This window comes from Schistocerca americana, chromosome 3 (assembly GCF_021461395.2).
Source record: "Schistocerca americana isolate TAMUIC-IGC-003095 chromosome 3, iqSchAmer2.1, whole genome shotgun sequence".
Classification (NCBI taxonomy): Eukaryota; Metazoa; Arthropoda; class Insecta; order Orthoptera; family Acrididae; genus Schistocerca; species Schistocerca americana.
The window spans coordinates 885,420,632-885,439,667 of NC_060121.1; the positions used below are offsets into that span (position 1 = coordinate 885,420,632).

General features: G+C 41.1%; 1 protein-coding gene across 1 annotated transcript in view; it reads right to left on the bottom strand.

Annotated features, from left to right (window-relative positions):
* LOC124605330 (serine/threonine-protein phosphatase 6 regulatory ankyrin repeat subunit B-like) overlaps positions 1 to 19,036 on the bottom strand; it is a 353,003-nt gene that overhangs the window by 133,488 nt on the left and 200,479 nt on the right. Inside the window, exon 10 of the mRNA XM_047136936.1 lies at positions 918 to 1,016. Coding sequence (XP_046992892.1) covers positions 918 to 1,016 — 99 coding nt within the window. The remainder of the gene's footprint in view (positions 1 to 917; positions 1,017 to 19,036) is intronic.

Genomic DNA, 19,036 nt, shown 5'->3' on the forward strand with positions numbered 1-19,036 from the left:
GTTAAGTTGCCAATCCTGAACAATTATGGTCAGAAAATTTACAAATGATATCAAGCTTTAAGTGTTTTGCACAACATGTAATTGTGTCTTACCCTGTGACAAATATAAGTCTATGCAATTAAAGTAGGCCTACTTAGCAGCTATGTAAGCAGCAACCACATGATTTAAGTGGATAAGTGGGAACTCTCTCCAAAGCATCAGCTCTTTTTCTAATTTTATATGATATTCATTTAAGGACTCTTTACATATGCAGTGAATAAAATTAATGATATTTAACAGCTACTAAAGTATACATTCTCTGCAACGAGCTGGCGCACTGAGAACCAAATTTTGATTTCCAATAAATTCAAGGAATTTTTCTTTTTCAGAACACTAAAATGGAATACACTCATGCCCATGCAGACAAGTGTAGATCTACATGAAAGGGAAGTAGTTGTGCTCATTTGGAAAAGCTGATATGAATAGCTTGCAGGCTGATGTGATAACCACAGACACCTCCATTCAAATATATAGTGATATTGTTGGTAGAGGATGACACAGCTTAGTTACATGCTCTATGAAGCCAAACTATGGAGGTGCTATTTGTTATAAGCTAGATAGAGGGTCATGCGTAACTCATTACATCCCATGTGAAAACGATAGAATAATAATAACATGTATGTTATTATAGCAGAAAATTCAAAGATATAATGAAAAAATGACAAGCACATGCTGTCTTTACTTGGGTAATTCCCTTCTAGGATGCTACTTTCTACACAGTTACTAAACAGACACATTTTTCAAGCTCTCTGGTGAATCATTAAAATCTGCTTATAAATTTTGTTTTGTGCAATATATTTATGGAAAGGAAGAGCAACTACAAAAGTATGCATCACAGAGTTTCATTTCTTGTTTGGATAATGATATAGGGACCATGCCTTAAAACTTCCAGAACTAAGGGCTTCTTGAAGTGGTGACCAACCATGGTCATCTTTGAAATTCACGTCTGCTCCAGCATCAATCAACAATTTGAGCATCTGGAAAAAAAGGGACACAATTGGTTAGGTCCATGTACATTCAAAAGAAAATTTAAAAAATAAAGATAGAAAAATAAAATGTGAACCATTGTCTCTTAAACAAGAGCAAAAGTTGTTGTCAACCTGAAAGTGCAACAAACATATGTGGCTAATAATTAGAGTCAATGAAATACTGTTATTTGGAGTCTTGTAAAACATAAGACAAAAAGCCTCATTAAAGTGACAAAGCTCTGTGAATAACTTAACATACAAGAATACATAAATATTCAGCTCAGGTTCAATGACGTGTAAACACCAGATTGTTCCTGTGTACCATACAAAAGAGATGCGAAATTTCATTTGGATCCAAATGCCTAAAAAAGTGTAATGGAATTAATACAGTAATGTAAAGGAACTTGTTTTGATCTTATTCATTATAAAAAAACCTGCAACTGTGCTTCTAAAAACAGACAAATATGGTAGAGTATTTTGTATATCTTCACTCCAGAAAGAACCAATAGTGTTTGTATTCTTCATTAACAACCATTAATAAAAATGTTTAAGCTCTGTTATTCAACATTTGTTAATGCAGTTTGGGATAAGCTTGCAACTCTAATGAGGAAAAAGAGAGTGAATTGGAAAACTGGGGAAAAGAGAGTGAACTGAAAAATCAGCTGACTTATAACCTTCTAGGTAATACTGGTACACCATGTATAATAATGTACACAGCATTTAAGTGTATTGAAATGAATTTATTACTCACAACAAAAGATACAAATTATGCTGTTACATACAGGGGTTGGACAAAAATATGGAAACACCATGAAAAATGCATGCTTGAACATAAATGCAGATGCTAACCTAGCCTGCAGGTGGTGCTGTTGTATTTGACCACAAACAGCACCTGTGCAATTTTCTCAATGTATTGCAAATGTCAGTTGTGGTTAGAACAGTGTTCAGTGTAGCGTGAGTGTATTATGTTGGAACTAAGTGAATTCAAATGCGGACAAATTACTGGCGCTTATATGACTGGTGCTTTCATAACCAAGTTAGTTGAACTGTTTGATGCCTCAAGAGAAACTACATCAGATTTATATTGCATACAGGAAAAGTGATAAAATATCATCCACTAATTCAAAACATGGACAAAAGTATGTACTGAGTGTTTTTGACAGATGTTCTTTGATGAGGTTTGTGACAAAAAATTAGAGGACAACTGGTACAAAAGTCACTGCAGAACTGAATGTTGCACTCAGGAATCCTACCAGCACAACAACAAAGTGCAGGGAGCTCCATAAGATGGGAATTGTACGATGAGCTGGAATTCCAAAACCATACATCAGTGATCCAAATGCCCGTGTCATGAAAACATGGTGCTGAAGCCAAAAAACGTGAACTATGGAGCAATGGAAGAATGTAATTTGATCAGATGAATCTCGTTTTACAACATATATAACTTCTGGCCAAAATTATGTCCCAAGAGCGAGACACGGTGGGGGTTTGGTGATGACTTGGGCAGCCATAACATGGTCTTCTATAGCCCTCATGGTACCTCTGCAAGTTTGCATTACTGCCAAGGGTTACGTGACCATACTGGCTCATCAGGTCCCGCCCATGGTACAGTGTGTGTCCACCAATGGTGACAATGTGTTACAAGATGACAGAGCACCAGCCTGCATCATCCAGGACTGTTTTGTGAGCACGAAGATGAATTACCACATTTCCTCTGGCCACCACAGTCACCAGATCTCCATATTGGTGAGCCTTTGTGATCTACTTCAGAGAGAAGGGCACATGATTGCTATCCGTCTACCTCATAATTACCTGAACTTGCCACTGTCTTGCAGGAAGAATGGTAGAAAATTCGCTTGAAAACCATACAGGACTTGTACATGTCCATTAAGAGACAACTGGAAGCTGGTTTGATTGGCAACAGTTTTCCTACATCATATTAGGCACAGTAATGTGTTGAGTTTTGTGATCTTTCTGTATATTTTTCCACCCCTTTAAAAGCACTAGACACAGAGAGAATTAAAAAATACAAGTTTATATCAAAGGTAACATTAACTAAAGTCAATTTTTAGATAAATTGTTTCCATGTGCTGCACTTCCCCTCCCCTGTCCCCCCACCCTTGCCCCAAAAGTGTGACACACCAGGAAAGTAGTGGAATTGAAACAAAGTGTGAGGCAGCAGAAAAGTAACAGAACTGAAACTTTATTCATCAGTCAGCTCGTGTACTCATACATGGACTACTGGCCACAGTGTCAGTGTGGCTGCATGTGGTGGTGACATTATGGCTATAGGTTGATGGGCAAGTTGGTAACCTCAGGTGATATATGTGGCATCAGTGAGGTGTCAGATAAGAATGAAGATAGGATCCACATTCAATTTACTCACTTCTGTGCAGTGTAGTTAGTGTGCTCTGGACTGAATTGGTAGCAGTGAATTGCTTTACATGTAGTCATTTTTGGCACACAGATAGACAGTATAGGATGTTCAGGTGACTCATGGTAGGACAGAAGAAGTAAGCTAATAGAGTACTCTGCAACTACCTGTTCTATCTATATTAGTTATGTTATTTGTCCATGTTTATCTGAGTTGTGAAAATAAGTGAAGTTGTGGCAGTGGCAAAGTAAGAGAGACAAGTTGTCACCAGTGAGGAGGCTTTGTAACCGTTAGTGAATCAGGTATCTCAGTTTAGAGTGGATATTATGGTTGTGAATAATATATTGGCATAGAAGGATCACAAAATAGAACTGCTGAGGTCTCACGTCCAAGGGGTGGATCTGGCTACTGCTAAACTTATTTGTCCCTTCTCTGACAGGTTGTCTAAGGATATGGTAGCATTTATGAAAGATCCCAAATCATTGTCTAACTTAGGGGATTTGTTGGACATGTAGTTATTGCAGATTGTGATGTTAGAGTTGACAAGGGGAAGTGAAGTCATTTGCAATCTGCACAGAAGTGCAGCATAATGCAGGGACTTTTGTTTGACCAAGACAGGGGTTGGAACAACAGTATAGGAAGCAGAATAGTGTGTAGTGTTTTCAGGAGCAGTTGAGTGCTGTGTGCAGAAGGCATAATGAAGCAGTTGAGGACTTTGTGGATAGGATTAGAAAGTTAAATGTTCACAACTATGAAGTTATTGCAGAATGACAAGGTGAATAAAGAGGTGGTACAACAGACAAAGCAGCAAGCACTCAATATTTTTTCTGAGGGCTTTGGAACCAGAGATTTCTATGAGGAAATGTACAGAGATGCTAAAGATCTTCATGCTGGGATGAGGTTGGCACTGGAATACAAGGAAATTGATAGATCAACAAGTATGATGGATTGAAGAAATATATTGGCATCAAAAATAATGTTTTAATTGTGGATAAACAGGGATAGTGTTACCAGCCATGAATGAGTGTCCATCAGTTTAACGGGAATGGTAGTAGCGGAGATGTAGGTCACCAACAAGGACATTGGGGTGGTAAAAGAGGTGGTCCAGGGGGAAGGAAGGGTCCATTAAGCTTAGGAGGGAACCCCAAAGTCACTAATAAGGGTTCCTCGTAAAATTATATGCAGTGAAAATGAATGCACACATGGAATGTGCTACAATGGGTGTGATAGATGGTAGGAAATACAAAATTTTGTTGGACACAGGGGCACATGTGTCAGTGGCCTCAAGGAAGTTAGTGGGAAGTAGGCAGGCATTGGAACCTAACATGTTTTAACTTGCATGGGGTATGGGGTACTGATATATGAACATTCAGGTCAGTAGTGATGAGTTTTTTGTTCGATGCAATCAGGTTTGAGCAATGTGTAGATATGACGATAAAATCTTCTCAGGTTGACAGCCAAGTCAATGTATTGTTCTCTGGCAATGTTTCAGCAAGTTTCTTACCTGCCATCTTCACTTCACCTGAAGATGGAAAGTAAGAAATTTGTTGAAACATTTCCAGAGAATGACGCACTGACTCAGCTGTCAACCTGAGAAGATTTTGTCATCAAGATTCGCCGAGAAAGCCTGCATTCTCATATGTGTAGAAGTGGTATCTCATGTAAGCGAGGGCTACAGCATGACTCTAGAGTTGGCCTTTCTGCATCAATATCATGCCATAATTTACCTCCAATGATGTGTAGTAAAATGTGGTGGGACGAAATTCCTACTAAGGGAAATTATTGTCACAGTTGATTTGCTGCTAAAAATGCCTAACGTGCAAAACAATCCAGTTAAACCATAAGCAATGACACTGAGGCTTTATTTGCATGACCGTGTTTCAGTAGGCACCAGGAAGATGCTATGGGTGAATTTGGAGCCTGAATTACTAGATGATATGTTATGTATACTAGAACCACTAGAGAGTAGTGGAATATTGGATGTAGTATGTTGTTTGGTGAAATGTAGTATTGTATGCATAGAAGAGAGGGATGGAGGCAATGTAGTACCCATCAATGTGGATTATTTTGACAATGAAGATGTTAAGTTGTCAAAGGAAATGTTATTGGCTGTATTAGAAATTCCAGATGAGGAAGATTGCCACACAGGGGGTGTTGGCTGTCATGATGCACAGGATGCTGCTAGGACTGCATTTCATGAGAAACTGACTCATTTAAGAGGAACGGAAAGGCCACAAATGGAGGACCTGCTAGCATTTCAAGATTTTTTTCTCCTGCAAGGGCCATTGCCTGCAATTCCAGTAACCCAAATAAGTGGCAATGTATAGGAGGCCGTACAGAATCCCACAATCATTGCAACCAGCTTTGGAGGAATTTATAAACCAACGGGAATAGTGATCGTGCTGAAAAAGTCTACGGATGCCTCAAGGAAGTATCAGTTTGTTGTAGCTACCATCAACTGAACAGTAAAACTATGACAGATGCCTGACTAATTCCAAACATGATGGGGACAATACATAACCTAGGACAAAGCCAGTCATTCTCAACAATGGACTAAAGCAGAGGATACCATCAGTCAGAAGATGCTCTGGAAGGCAGAACAAAAATGGCATTTTCAGCAATATACGAGAATGCTGTTTGTGTTGGAGAATGTGCCAGCAACATTCCAAAAGATGCTGCAAGGAGTGCTGAAAAGAGTGGAAGTGTGTAAAGGTCTCACACATCTTGATTATATAATTATCTTTTCAAGGGACAAGCAAGAGTATATACAATGTCTGAGGGAAATGTTAAAAAAAATTACAACCAGCTCATTTGAAACTCAGAATGGTAATATGTTATGTTGTGCTGGAAGGGGTTAACTATCTGGGCCATATCATTAGCATGGAGAGTGTAAGAACTGATTGAAGGTTAATACAGGGAGTGCAAGAGTTTCCAGTACCATGAGCAACCAAGGAATTACAATCATTACTCAGTCTTGCAAATTATTACGGAAAATTCATAAAGAGGTTTGTGGTTGTTGCCAGGCTGCTCTCAAAACTGCTAAAGCAGGGAATTAAGTTTGTATGGTCGAAAGAATGCCAGCAAGCATTTGTCGGGTCGGAAAGGTTATTAATGTTGAGTCTGGTGTTGGTGTTTCCAGACTTCCAGAACGAGTTCATATTATCAGGTGGTGGCTTGAATCATACTATGGGGTGTGTTTTGAGCCAGGAGGTTGATGATCAAGAATGCCCTATTACCTATGCATCGAGCCAGTTGAATGCAGCAATGAGTAGTGCTAAAATAGAAAGGAAATGCTTAGGTTGATGTATGGACTGACGTAGTTCTGGTGCTACCTGTGTGGAAGGAAGCTTGAGGAAGTGATGAACTGTTCTGCTTTGAAGTGGTTACTTGGTTTGAAGGTCCATCCAGTAGATTGACAAGGTGGGCACTAAAACTCTGTGAATTTGTGTAAAAAGTTATCCACAAGCTACGAAAGAAACATAGAAATACAGATGGGCTAATCAGAAAAATAGCTGTAATACAGTCACTAGGTCATGAACTTGGGGAATAACAAGCAGTGCAAAGGGCCAATGAAGATATGGCAAGCAACAGTGGTTTAGCATGCCAGACTGATTATTATGTTGGGCTCAGTTCTGGGCCCCCTACATTTTATTATATTTATAAATGATCTCCCTCTCTGTACAGAATATTGTAGATTCACCATTTTCGCTGATGACACTACACTGTTGTTGTGGTCTTCAGTCCTGAGACTAGTTTGATGCAGCTCTCCATGCTACCCTATCCTGTGCAAGCTTCTTCATCTCTCAGTACTTACTGCAACCTACATCCTTCTGAATCTGCTTAGTGTATTCATTCATCTCTTGGTCTCCCTCTACGATTTTTACCCTCCATGCTGCCCTCCAAAGCTAAATTTGTGATCCCTTGATGCCTCAGAACATGTCCTACCAACCGGTCCCTTCTTTTTGTCAAATTGTGCCACAAATTTCTCTTTTCCCCAATTCTATCCAATACCTCCTCATTAGTTATGTGATCTACCCATCTAATCTTCAGCATTCTTCCGTAGCACACACTATTTATTGTCCATGTTTCACTTCCATACAAGGCTACATTCTACACAAATACTTTCAGAAACGACTTCCTGACACTTAAATCTATACTCGATGTTAACAAATTTCTCTTCTTCAGAAACGCTTTCCTTGTCATTGCCAGTCTACATTTTATATCCTCTCTATTTTGACCATCATCAGTAATTACGCTCCCCAAGTAGCAAAACTCCTTTACTACTTTAAGTGTCTCATTTCCTAATCTAATTCCCTCAGCATCACCTGACTTAATTCGACTACATTCCATCCTTTACTGCTTGCTCAATATACAGATTGAATAACATCGGAGAGAGGCTACAACCCTGTCTCACTCCCTTCCCAACCACTGCATCCCTTTCATGCCCCTCGACTCTTATAACTGCCATCTGGTTTCTGTACAAACTGTAAATAGCCTTTTGCTCCCTGTATTTTACCCCTGCCACCTTTAGAATTTGAAAGAGAGTATTCCAGTCAACATTATCAAAAGCTTTCTCTGTCTACAAATGATAGAAATGTAGGTTTGCCTTTCCTTAATCTTTCTTCTAAGATAAGTCATAGGGTCAGTATTGCCTCACATGTTCCAACATTTCTACGGAATCCAAACTGATCTTCACCAAGGTCGGCTTCTACCAGTTTTTCCATTTGTCTGTAAGAATTCGTGTTAGTATTTTTCAGCTGTTACTTATTAAACCGATAGTTTGCTAATTTTCACACCTGTCAACAACTGTTTTCTTTGAGGTTGGAATTATTATATTCTTCTTGAAGTCTGAGGGTATTTCGCCTGTCTCATGCATCTTGCTCACCAGCTGGAGAGTTTTGTCAGGACTGGCTCTCCCAAGGCTGTCAGTAGTTCTAATGGAATGTTGTCTACCCTTCGGGGCCTTGTTTCGACTCAGGTCTTTCAGTGCTCTGTCAAACTCTTCATGCAGTATCGTATCTCGCATTTCATCTTCATCTACATCCTCTTCCATTTCCATAATATTGTCCTCAAGTACATCGCCCTTGTATAGACCCTCTATATACTCCTTCCATCTTTCTGCTTTCCCTTCTTTGCTTAGAACTGGTTTCCCATCTGAGCTCTTGATATTCATACAAGTGGTTCTCTTTTCTCCAAAGGTCTCTTTAATTTTCCTGTAGGCAGTATCTATCTTACCCCTAGTGAGATAAGCCTCTACATCCTTACATTTGTCCTCTAGCCATCCCTGGTTAGCCATTTTGCACTTCCTGTCGATATCATTTTTGAGATGGTTGTATTCCTTTTTGACTGCTTCATTTACAGCATTTTCATATTTTCTCCTTTCATCAGTTATATTCAATATTTGTTCTGTTACCCAAGGATTTCTACTAGCCCTCGTCTTTTTGCCTACTTGATCCTCTGCTGCCTTCACTACTTCATCCCTCAGAGCTACCCATTCTTCTTCTACTGTACTTCTTTCCCCCATTCCTGTCAATTGTGCCCTTATGCTCTCCCTGAAACTTTGTACAACCCCTGGTTTAGTCAGTTTATCCAGGTCTCATCTCCTTAAATTCACACCTTTTTGCATTTTCTTCAGTTTTAATCTACAGTTCATAATCAATAGATTATGGTCAGAGTTGAAATCTGCCCCTGGAAATGTCTTAAATTTTAAAACCTGGTTCCTAAATCTCTGTCTTACCATTATATAATCTATCTGATACCTTCTAGCATCTCCAGGATTCTTCCATGTATACAACCTCCTTTTATGTTTCTTGAACCAAGTGTTAGCTATGATTATCTTATGCTCTGTGCAAAAATTCTACCAGACGGCTTCCTCTTTCATTTCCTACCCCCAATCCATATTCACCTACTATGTTTCCTTCTCTCCCTTTTCCTACTCTCTAATTCCATTCAGCCATGACTATTAAATTTTCGTCTCCCTGCACTGCCTGAAAAATTTCTTTTATCTCATCATACATTTCATTAATTTCTTCATCATCTGCAGAGCTAGTTGGCATATAAACTTGTACTACTGTAGTAGGCATGGGATTCATGTCTATCTTGGCCACAATAATGTGTTCACTATGATGTTTGTAGTAGCTTACCCACACTCCTATTTTTATTCATTATTAAACCTACTCCTGCATTACCCCTATTTGATTTTGTATTTATAATGCTGTATTCACCTGAACAAAAGTCTTGTTCCTCCTGCCACCGAACTTCACTAATTCCCACTATATCTAACTTTAACCTATCCATTTCCTTTTTTAAATTTCCTATCTACCTGCCTGATTAAGGGATCTGATATTCCACACTCTGATCCATAGAACGCCAGTTCTCGTTCTCCTGATAACGATGTCCTCCTGAGTAGTCCCCACCTGGAGATCCGAATGGGGGACTATTTTACCTCCGGAATATTTTACCCAAGAGGACGCCATCATCATTTAACCATACAGTAAAGCTGCATGCTTGTAATGTTTGCAGTACCATCACAGCAAGGCTGTTTTGGTTAGTGTTACAAGGCCAGATCAGTCAATCATCCAGACTGTTGTCCCTGAAACTACTGAAAAGGCTGCTGCCCCTTTTCAGGAACCACATGTTTGTCTGGCCTCTCAACAGATACCCCTCTGTTGTGGTTGCACCTATGGTACAGCCATCCGTATTGCTGAGGCACGCAAGACTGCCCACCAATGGCAATGTCCACGGTTCATGCGGGGAGGATAAGAAATTGGGACCATGAGTGACGGTGCCAACCGAAATGAAGCTAGAAGTGTTACATAAGATGAATGGTGACATTTTATTGGCTCATGGGGATATTAGGCAACAAATTGGAGAGTAGTAGAAAAGCACTGATGGATGGAAACGAAAGATGATTTGAGCAATGGAAAATCCAGGATGTAAAGAAACAATATTGTGAAAAGGATATGCTGAGTCCCAGATAGGCACAACAAAAAGACTGTCATAAATATAGCTTTTGGCCAGTAAGGCCTTTGTGAAAATTTGACGACAAACACACACACACATGACTGCACTCTCAGGCAACTGAGGCCACACTATGAGCAGCAACAGCAGTGCATGATGGGAGTGCCAACTGGGTGAGAGTAAGGAGGAGACTGGGGTGGAGAGGGGAAAGGATAGTAGGGTAGGGGTGGTGGACAGTGACGTGCTGTTGAGGAGTGCGCAGGGTCAAGGTAGAAAGAGGGTAGGGCAGCTATGTGCAGTTGGGAGGTTAACCAAAGGGCTAAGTAGAGGTGGGGAGGGGGTATTTGATAGCAGAAAAGGAGAGAACTTAAAAGACTGGGTGTGATGAATTAAAGAGGGATGTGTAGTGCTGGAATGGGAATAGAGAAAGGGGTGGATGGGAGAGGACAATGACTAACAAAGGTTGAGGCCAGGAGGGTTGTGGGAATGTAGGATATACTGCAGGAGAAATTCTCACCAGCGCAATTCAGAAAAACTGGTGTTGGTGGGAAAGGTCCATATGGCAAAGGCTGTGAAGCAGTCACTGAAATGAAGGATGTCATGTTTGGCAGTGTCCTCAGCAACAGGATGGTATTGTTGGTAATTAGTAGGTTTGATGTGGATGGAGGTACTGATATAATCATCTTTGAGGTGGAGGTCAGCATCTAGGATGGTGACTTGTTGGGTTGAGTACAACGAGTGGAAAGGTAGTGTTCAATAGTGGTAAGGCCATGGGTATTAGGGATGTTAGTGTAAAGGGAAGTGGCATCAATAGTGATGAGCAGGGCACCGTGTGTAAAAGGGACAGGAACTGTGGAGAGCCGGTGGAGGAAATGGTTGGTAGCTTTTACATAGGAGGGCAGGTTGTGGGTAGTAGGTTGAAGGTGTCGGTCTATGGGAGCAGAGATGCTCTCAGTGGGGGCACAGTAACTGGCCACAATGGGGCATCCTGGGTGATTGGGTTTATGGACTTTAGGAAGCATGTAGAAGGTAAGAGTGCTGGGAGTGGTAGGGGTGAGCTGAGACATGGACTCCGGGGAGAGGTTCTGGGATGGACCTAAGGATTTGACGAGTGATTGGAGATCCTCCTGGATTTCTTGAATGGGTCACTGTGGCAAGGTTTGTAGGTGGATGTATCTGACAGCTGGCAGGTTCCTACTGCCAGATAATCCTTGCAGTTCGAAACAACAGTGGTGGATCCTTTATCCACAGGTAGGATTATAAGGTCAGGAGCAGTTTTTAGATGGTGCACTGTTATTCTTTCAGCAGATGTAAAGTTAGTTTGCTTATTGAGGGTTTAGAGGAATGATGGTGAGACAAGGTTAGAAGTTAAAAAGTTCTGGAAAGTTGATAGGGGTGATTTGGGGGCAGTGAGGTTGGATCACGGTTGGATGGAGGAGCAAACTGAGTTAGGTACGGTTCAACATCGGTCTTTGGCAGAGTCTGATACGTAAGGCTGGTGGCAAAAAAAAGTTTCCACTGTAGGGACTGGGAGAAGGAGACAAGGTCTTTAACAAGTCCTGCATGATTGAATTTGGGAGTGGGCAAAATGTGAGGGCTCTGGAAATGACTGATACACAATGTGATCAAAAGTATCCAGACACCCTCAAAAACATATGTTTTTTGTATTAGGTGCATTTTGCTGCCACCTACTGCCAGATACTCCATATCAACGACCTCAGTGGTCATTAGACATTGTGAGAAAGCAGAAAGGGGTGCTCCACAGAACTCACGGACTTCGAACGTGGTCAGGTGATTGGGTGTTACTTGTGTCATATGTCTGTATGTGAGGGTTCCACACACCTAAACATCTCTAGGTCCACTGTTTCCAATGTGACAGTGAAGTAGAAACATGAAAGGACATGTACAGTACAAAAGCGTACAGGTCAACCTCATCTGTTGACTGACAGACTGGTGACAGTTGAAGAGGGTCATAATGGGTAATAGGCAGACATCTATCCATCTATCCAAACTGCATCAGGATCCACTGCAAGTATTATGACAGTTAGGTGGGAGGTGAGAAAACTTGGATTTCACAATCGAGTGGCTGCTCATAAGCCACACGTCAAGGTGGTAAATGCCAAACAATGCCTCACTTAGAATAAGGAGTGTAAACATTGGACAATTGAACAGTGGAAAAACATTGTGAGGAATGATGAATCACGGTACACAATATGACATTCCAATGGTTGGGTGTGGGTATGGCAAATGTCTGGTGAACATCATCTGCCAGCGTGTGTAGTGCCAACATGGTCATCCACTTGTTTCTTGGCCTCTGTTTGTCAGTGGTCATTCATGCGGGCAGACAGCTTGTTGGTTGTCATGCCCACATAGAATGCAGCACAGTGGCTGCAGATTAGCTTGTCGATCACATGACTGGTTTCACAGTCTTATGGGATAGGTGATGTTTTGACCAGACTGGAGTAGGTGGTGGTAGGATTTATAGGACAGGTATTGCATTAGGTCTATTACAGGAGTATGAGCCATGAGCTAGGGGTTGGGAGCAGGGATTGTATATGGATGGATGAGTATATTGTGTAGGTTCTGTGGTTGGGGGAATACCACTGTGGGAGAGATGAGAAGGATAGTGAGCAGGACATTTCTCATTTCAGGGCACAATAAGAGGTAGTCACAACCCTGGCGGAGAATGTAATTCAGTTGCTCCAGTCCTGGGTGGTACTGAGCTACAAGTGGAATGCTCCTCTGTGGCTGGACGGTGGAACTTTGTGAGGTGGTGGGGGACTGGAAAGATAAGGCAAGGGAGATTTGTTTTTGTACAAGGTTGGGAGGATAATTACGGTCTGTGAAGGCTTCAGTGAAACCCTCAGTATATTTTGAGAGAGACAGCTCATCACCGCAGATGTGATGAGCACAGGTGGCTAGGTTGGGAGGATAATTACGGTCTGTGAAGGCTTCAGTGAAACCCTCAGTATATTTTGAGAGAGACAGCTCATCACTGCAGATGTGATGAGCACAGGTGGCTAGGTTGTATGCAAAGGACTTAGTGATGAAGAAAGCTATTTTTACTTCCCCTCTTGTTTTGCCATCTGCCTACTTAAATTCGTTTTTTCAATTTTAACTAATTACCTTTAACCTACATGAGTATAATCTGCATTTTCATAAAAGAGAAAGGTTGGCCCTCAGTTTTAAAGAATATAACACCAGGTCTAATTTTGTGCTTAGTTTTACACATGTAATTGGTTTGTGGGATTAAAGAGACCAGACTGCTATGGTCATCGGTCCCACACGTAATTGGTTGTTTAATTTATTTCAATTATGCCTAGTTAATGTATTTTGTTATAAGGTGAAACCAGTATTTGTTTCGTAACTTAAGTTCTATTGTTGATTTATAAACAAATATAAATTCTGTACTAATTATAAACATTTGGAGGAACAACTAATAGCATTCTTAAAGGATCTATTTCGCTCTATTTGAAAACATGTTAGCAAAGGCAGCCCTTAATTAATTCCAAAGTGATTAACAGTTTTGTCAAAAGCATTGTTTGCCTAATGATATATGTTAATTTCATCATTTAAACAAATGATTCGGCTTAACCCTTGCAGTAGAAGAAACTGTTAAAAAGAACAAATTTTTTGATATATTCAGTTAATTTAATGAGTTAAGTTTGATCGTAATTTCCATAAATTTAACTTTGAACACTGTAGTTTCAGTACCTAGTATTGTCAAGATATATAAGAGCCCAATTTTTGGTCCCGAGAAAGTGAGCCCACAGCCAAGTTTCAGATGAAAAACTTGTGTTGGTTAGAATAACAACAACACTTCAACTTAACCGTGAAACAAGTGTTACTGTGTGTTAAAACAATGACAGTGTCTGCTCCATATGCACATTTCTGTTCTTCAAGAACTGTGAACCTCGTGGTTAGGTTTTTACTACTCGTAGATGTACAATAGTAAACTATCGTAGCAGTATGTGGAGGTTTGCCTGCAAACTGTTAATGAGGCTTTTCGAAAGTTAGACAATAGTGCACTGGCCATATAACTGTGTATTATTGGGGGGTTGTGAACAGTGAAATTAAAGTACTATGAAACACAACTGTGCACCTGTTGGCTACATTATTTACTGTACTCAGTGTTGGAATTACAAACCCCAATTTTCAGTCAGTGTGGCAATGCAGTACATTGACACTGAGGACAATCGACGAAGAATTAAAGAAGGTGAATCATCACATGTGGTGTCCCGGGTGAGGAATACTGTACGTACCCACAATAAACAAGGAATTGCGAAATTTAAACAGTGAACTCAACAGTGGTTTACAGTGCAGTGGTGCAACAGCCAATCAGTGCATGGGTTTCATGGCCACAGTATAACAGCAACCAGTCAGCAAGTGGGTTCTATGGAAGCAACCTCTGAGTACAGGAGCAGCCAATCAGCACGCAGGTGGGCACAGCTGACCAGAGATAAACAAGACACCTCCCCGAGAGAATTACAACTTGCAGCAGACAACAAATCGAGATGACAACTGCAGCAGCAGATGAGTGATTATAAACAAGTTAATTTCAAAGCAAAAGCTGTTTCATATTAAGTGATACATAATGAGTGGCCTTAATGAATAAGACAGTGATGGGAGACAAGGCACAACAGGGGCCTGGTTCAGTAAATGATAGTGCTTATAAATCAGACTTCAATGCAACTTTGAATGATGCAGACAAAAGTCCTATTGTGGATGAAATGTTAAAAGGATCATCTATACTGTATGGTGAGGTGAGCGAAATTGATGAAAACAGTACTGAAGTGTATGAGATTGTTAAGGTTAAGGAGGAGGAACCTAGCAGCAAAAATCAGCAAGGGCAAAAGTTTATGGCAGATGGAAAAGTGGATGGGATGTTAATGTAAATTATGAGTAATTTGAGTAATATGAGTATGAACAAAGGCATTAGTAATATGAAAAGAGACATTCGTAGTTCATAAAGACATTAGTAGTATGAAAAAAGACATTAATACAGTGGAAAAGAAAACTGATAGCATTAGCACTGACATGGTTAACTTAAAGGATGAACTGAAGAAAGAAATGAAGAAGGAGATTAGGGAGTCAGCTCTAATCTTTTAGAATTACATAAGAAGGTTGAACTGGTAGCTAAAGATTGTGATGAAAAGATGAAGACATTAGTACATAACAATAATGAGAAATTAACATTGATGAGAAGTACATGTGTAAAGGACAGAAGGAAGCTTTGTGATGACTATAGTAGGAGGGTGGAGGCTCCTGAAAAACAGTGTAAAGATGAAGCCAAAGTAGCCAGGAAATTTTGTGCTGAAAATAGGGTTAAACTTGAGAACCAAAACAAACAGATTGAAAATGATTTAGAAACAGAGGTAGCAACCAAGTGTTTACTAGTGGTAGAGGAAAAACTGGTAAAAGTAAATAAAAATGTAGATTAGTAATTGACTGAAATGGAGAAAAAGATGAAAGAGGTACAAAATCTAAAGCATGGAGTATGTAGCATCCCAAACAGTCCTTCATTTGTTTGTTGTAAGAAATTTAATAATTTTGGACCATATGGGGAAGTGCATCCACTGGATTTTATTAGGGGATTTAATGATTTGCCTGAAATGTGGAATGACAAAGAGAAAATGTCATTTGTGAGAGCTTTTTTGAAGGGGGATGGGCAGCTCGAGTAGCTGATAGTTGTGCTTCATGGCAAAGCTTTGATAAAGCTTTTTTTAGATGAATATTGATCCAAAGATTAGCAGCAGAGAATTTTGAATGTATTTTGTGGATGAGAGAGATTTGACTCTAGGAAGGGTACTGTGAAAGGTTTCTGTCAGCTTTGGATAAACAAACAGAAATATTTGGACAAAGAGCTAGGTAGTGAATCAACAATTATAGGTTTAGAAACTAAGCTGCCTCAGAAAGTTAAAGAATTGCTTGTACCTGCCCCTAGGGGTAATATTAGTGATTTCTTGAATTATGTTGATAAAGTGGAGAGAGTGAAGCCCTCAGTGGAAGATCATAGGAGGAATTTTGATGACAATATTCAATCAGGGAGAGAATTTCAGGTAAATAGGATGAATAAGACTAATTACAATAGAAATTCAAGGAATGATTGGATGGAGGATAGCCAGAATGGGTACAGAAATGGTAGGAGAAATTCAAGTGAAAGAAATGAAGGAGATGACTTTAATTCTGGATCAAACCATTTAAAATAGACAATGCTCCAGTTTTGGCTTGCACTAGAGCAGGTAGTGATGAAGAGCCATGTGTATATAAATGTGCTGTAATAATAGGTAAGGGTAATGTAAATGATAGTAGTAAGACAAGTGTAATTTCTAATTCTAGTGAGATGTTGAATGATGGTGCATGTAGCAGTATTTATTGTGTAAAAAAAAGAGGAGGAAGTTACTATAACAAAATTAAGTAATGAAACAGAGTGTGTTACTGTTGCTCAGGATGTCCAAAGTGTCAAGATGGATATTAAATTTTTAAGAGAACATAAGAAGTTCAGGTGTTAAGCTTTGTGATCTAATACTGGAAACAAGGACCAACTAATCAGCCAAATATTTGAGGACAGTGAAATTGACAGTGGGTCTGATTCTGACAGTAAAGGTAATGATGATAGCAGTGATAAATCCAGTAGTGGTGAGGACCAGGTATATGAATTTATAATTGATAATGATGGCCATGTGGTAAGTAAATAAAGAATAGAGGAGGATAATATTAGGTCTAGTGAAGAGTTGGAGTTTGAGAGTGGTAATGAGGAAGAGGACCATGCTGTCATTTGACTGTGTCTGATAATCAATTTGGTACGCTGGGTGATTTTTCCAGTGAGAGGATTAGTTAGAATGTGTTGTATGAAGAAGGTTGCATATTAAGTAAAAAGGAAGTGTGACACCCTGTAATAACAGTAAGTGTACAAGATACACTCCTGGAAATTGAAATAAGAACACCGTGAATTCATTGTCCCAGGAAGGGGAAACTTTATTGACACATTCCTGGGGTCAGATACATCACATGATCACACTGACAGAACCACAGGCACATAGACACAGGCAACAGAGCATGCACAATGTCGGCACTAGTACAGTGTATATCCACCTTTCGCAGCAATGCAGGCTGCTTTCTCCCATGGAGACGATCGTAGAGATGCTGGATGTAGTCCTGTGGAACGGCTTGCCATGCCATTTCCACCTGGCACCTCAGTTGGACCAGCGTTTGTGCTGGACGTGCAGACCGCGTGAGACGACGCTTCATCCAGTCCCAAACATGCTCAATGGGGGACAGATCCGGAGATCTTCCTGGCCAGGGTAGTTCACTTACACCTTCTAGAGCACGTTGGGTGGCACGGGATGCATGCGGACGTGCATTGTCCTGTTGGAACAGCAAGTTCCCTTGCCGGTCTAGGAATGGTAGAACGATGGGTTCGATGACGGTTGGGATGTACCGTGCACTATTCAGTGTCCCCTCGACGATCACCAGTGGTGTACGGCCAGTGTAGGAGATCGCTCCCCACACCATGATGCCGGGTGTTGGCCCTGTGTGCCTTGGTCGTATGCAGTCCTGATTGTGGCGCTCACCTGCACGGCGCCAAACACGCATACGACCATCATTGGCACCAAGGCAGAAGCGACTCTCATCGCTGAAGACAACACGTCTCCATTCGTCCCTCCATTCACGCCTGTCGCGACACCACTGGAGGCGGGCTGCACGATGTTGGGGCGTGGGCGGAAGATGGCCTAACGGTGTGCGGGACCGTAGCCCAGCTTCATGGAGATGGTTGCGAATGGTCCTCGCCGATACCCCAGGAGCAACAGTGTCCCTAATTTGCTAGGAAGTGGCGGTGCGGTCCCCTACGGCACTGCGTAGGATCCTACGGTCTTGGCGTGCATCCGTGCGTCGCTGCGGTCCGGTCCCAGGTCGACGGGCACGTGCACCTTCCGCCGACCACTGGCGACAACATCAATGTACTGTGGAGACCTCACGCCCCACGAGTTGAGCAATTCGGCGATACGTCCACCCGGCCTCCCGCATGCCCACTATACGCCCTCGCTCAAAGTCCGTCAACTGCACATACGGTTCACGTCCACGCTGTCGCGGCATGCTACCAGTGTTACAGACTGCGATGGAGCTCCGTATGCCACGGCAAACTGGCTGACACTGGCGGCGGCGGTGCACAAATGCTGCGCAGCTAGCGCCATTCGACGGCCAACACCGCGGTTCCTGGTGTGTCCGCTGTGCCGTGCGTGTGATCATTGCTTGTACAGCCCTCTCGCAGTGTCCGGAGCAAGTATGGTGGGTCTGACACACCGGTGTCAATGTGTTCTTTTTTCCATTTCCAGGAGTGTATAAATGGTAAGTGTTTACTGGACAGTTGTAGTGATTTGAATGGCATTTAACAGGTATTTTTTAAATTTATTAAGAACACAGAGGACATAGTAGTGGCACATGTCTCTGGAATAAAAATTATTGGTACTATTGGTAAGCTATCAAAGAGTGTGAAACAAGAGGTACTGTTAACTGCGGAATTGGCAGGACAGCTGTTGGAGTGCAGTTTCTTGGTAATTCCAAATCTCAGCATAGATGTAATATTTGAGACTAATTTCTTGTGTAAATGATGTGTAAATATTGATTTTGCTAGTAGTAAGTTTAGTTTTAAGTGCAACAGAAGTAGGTACAAAGTATCATTTTTGGGAGGTAT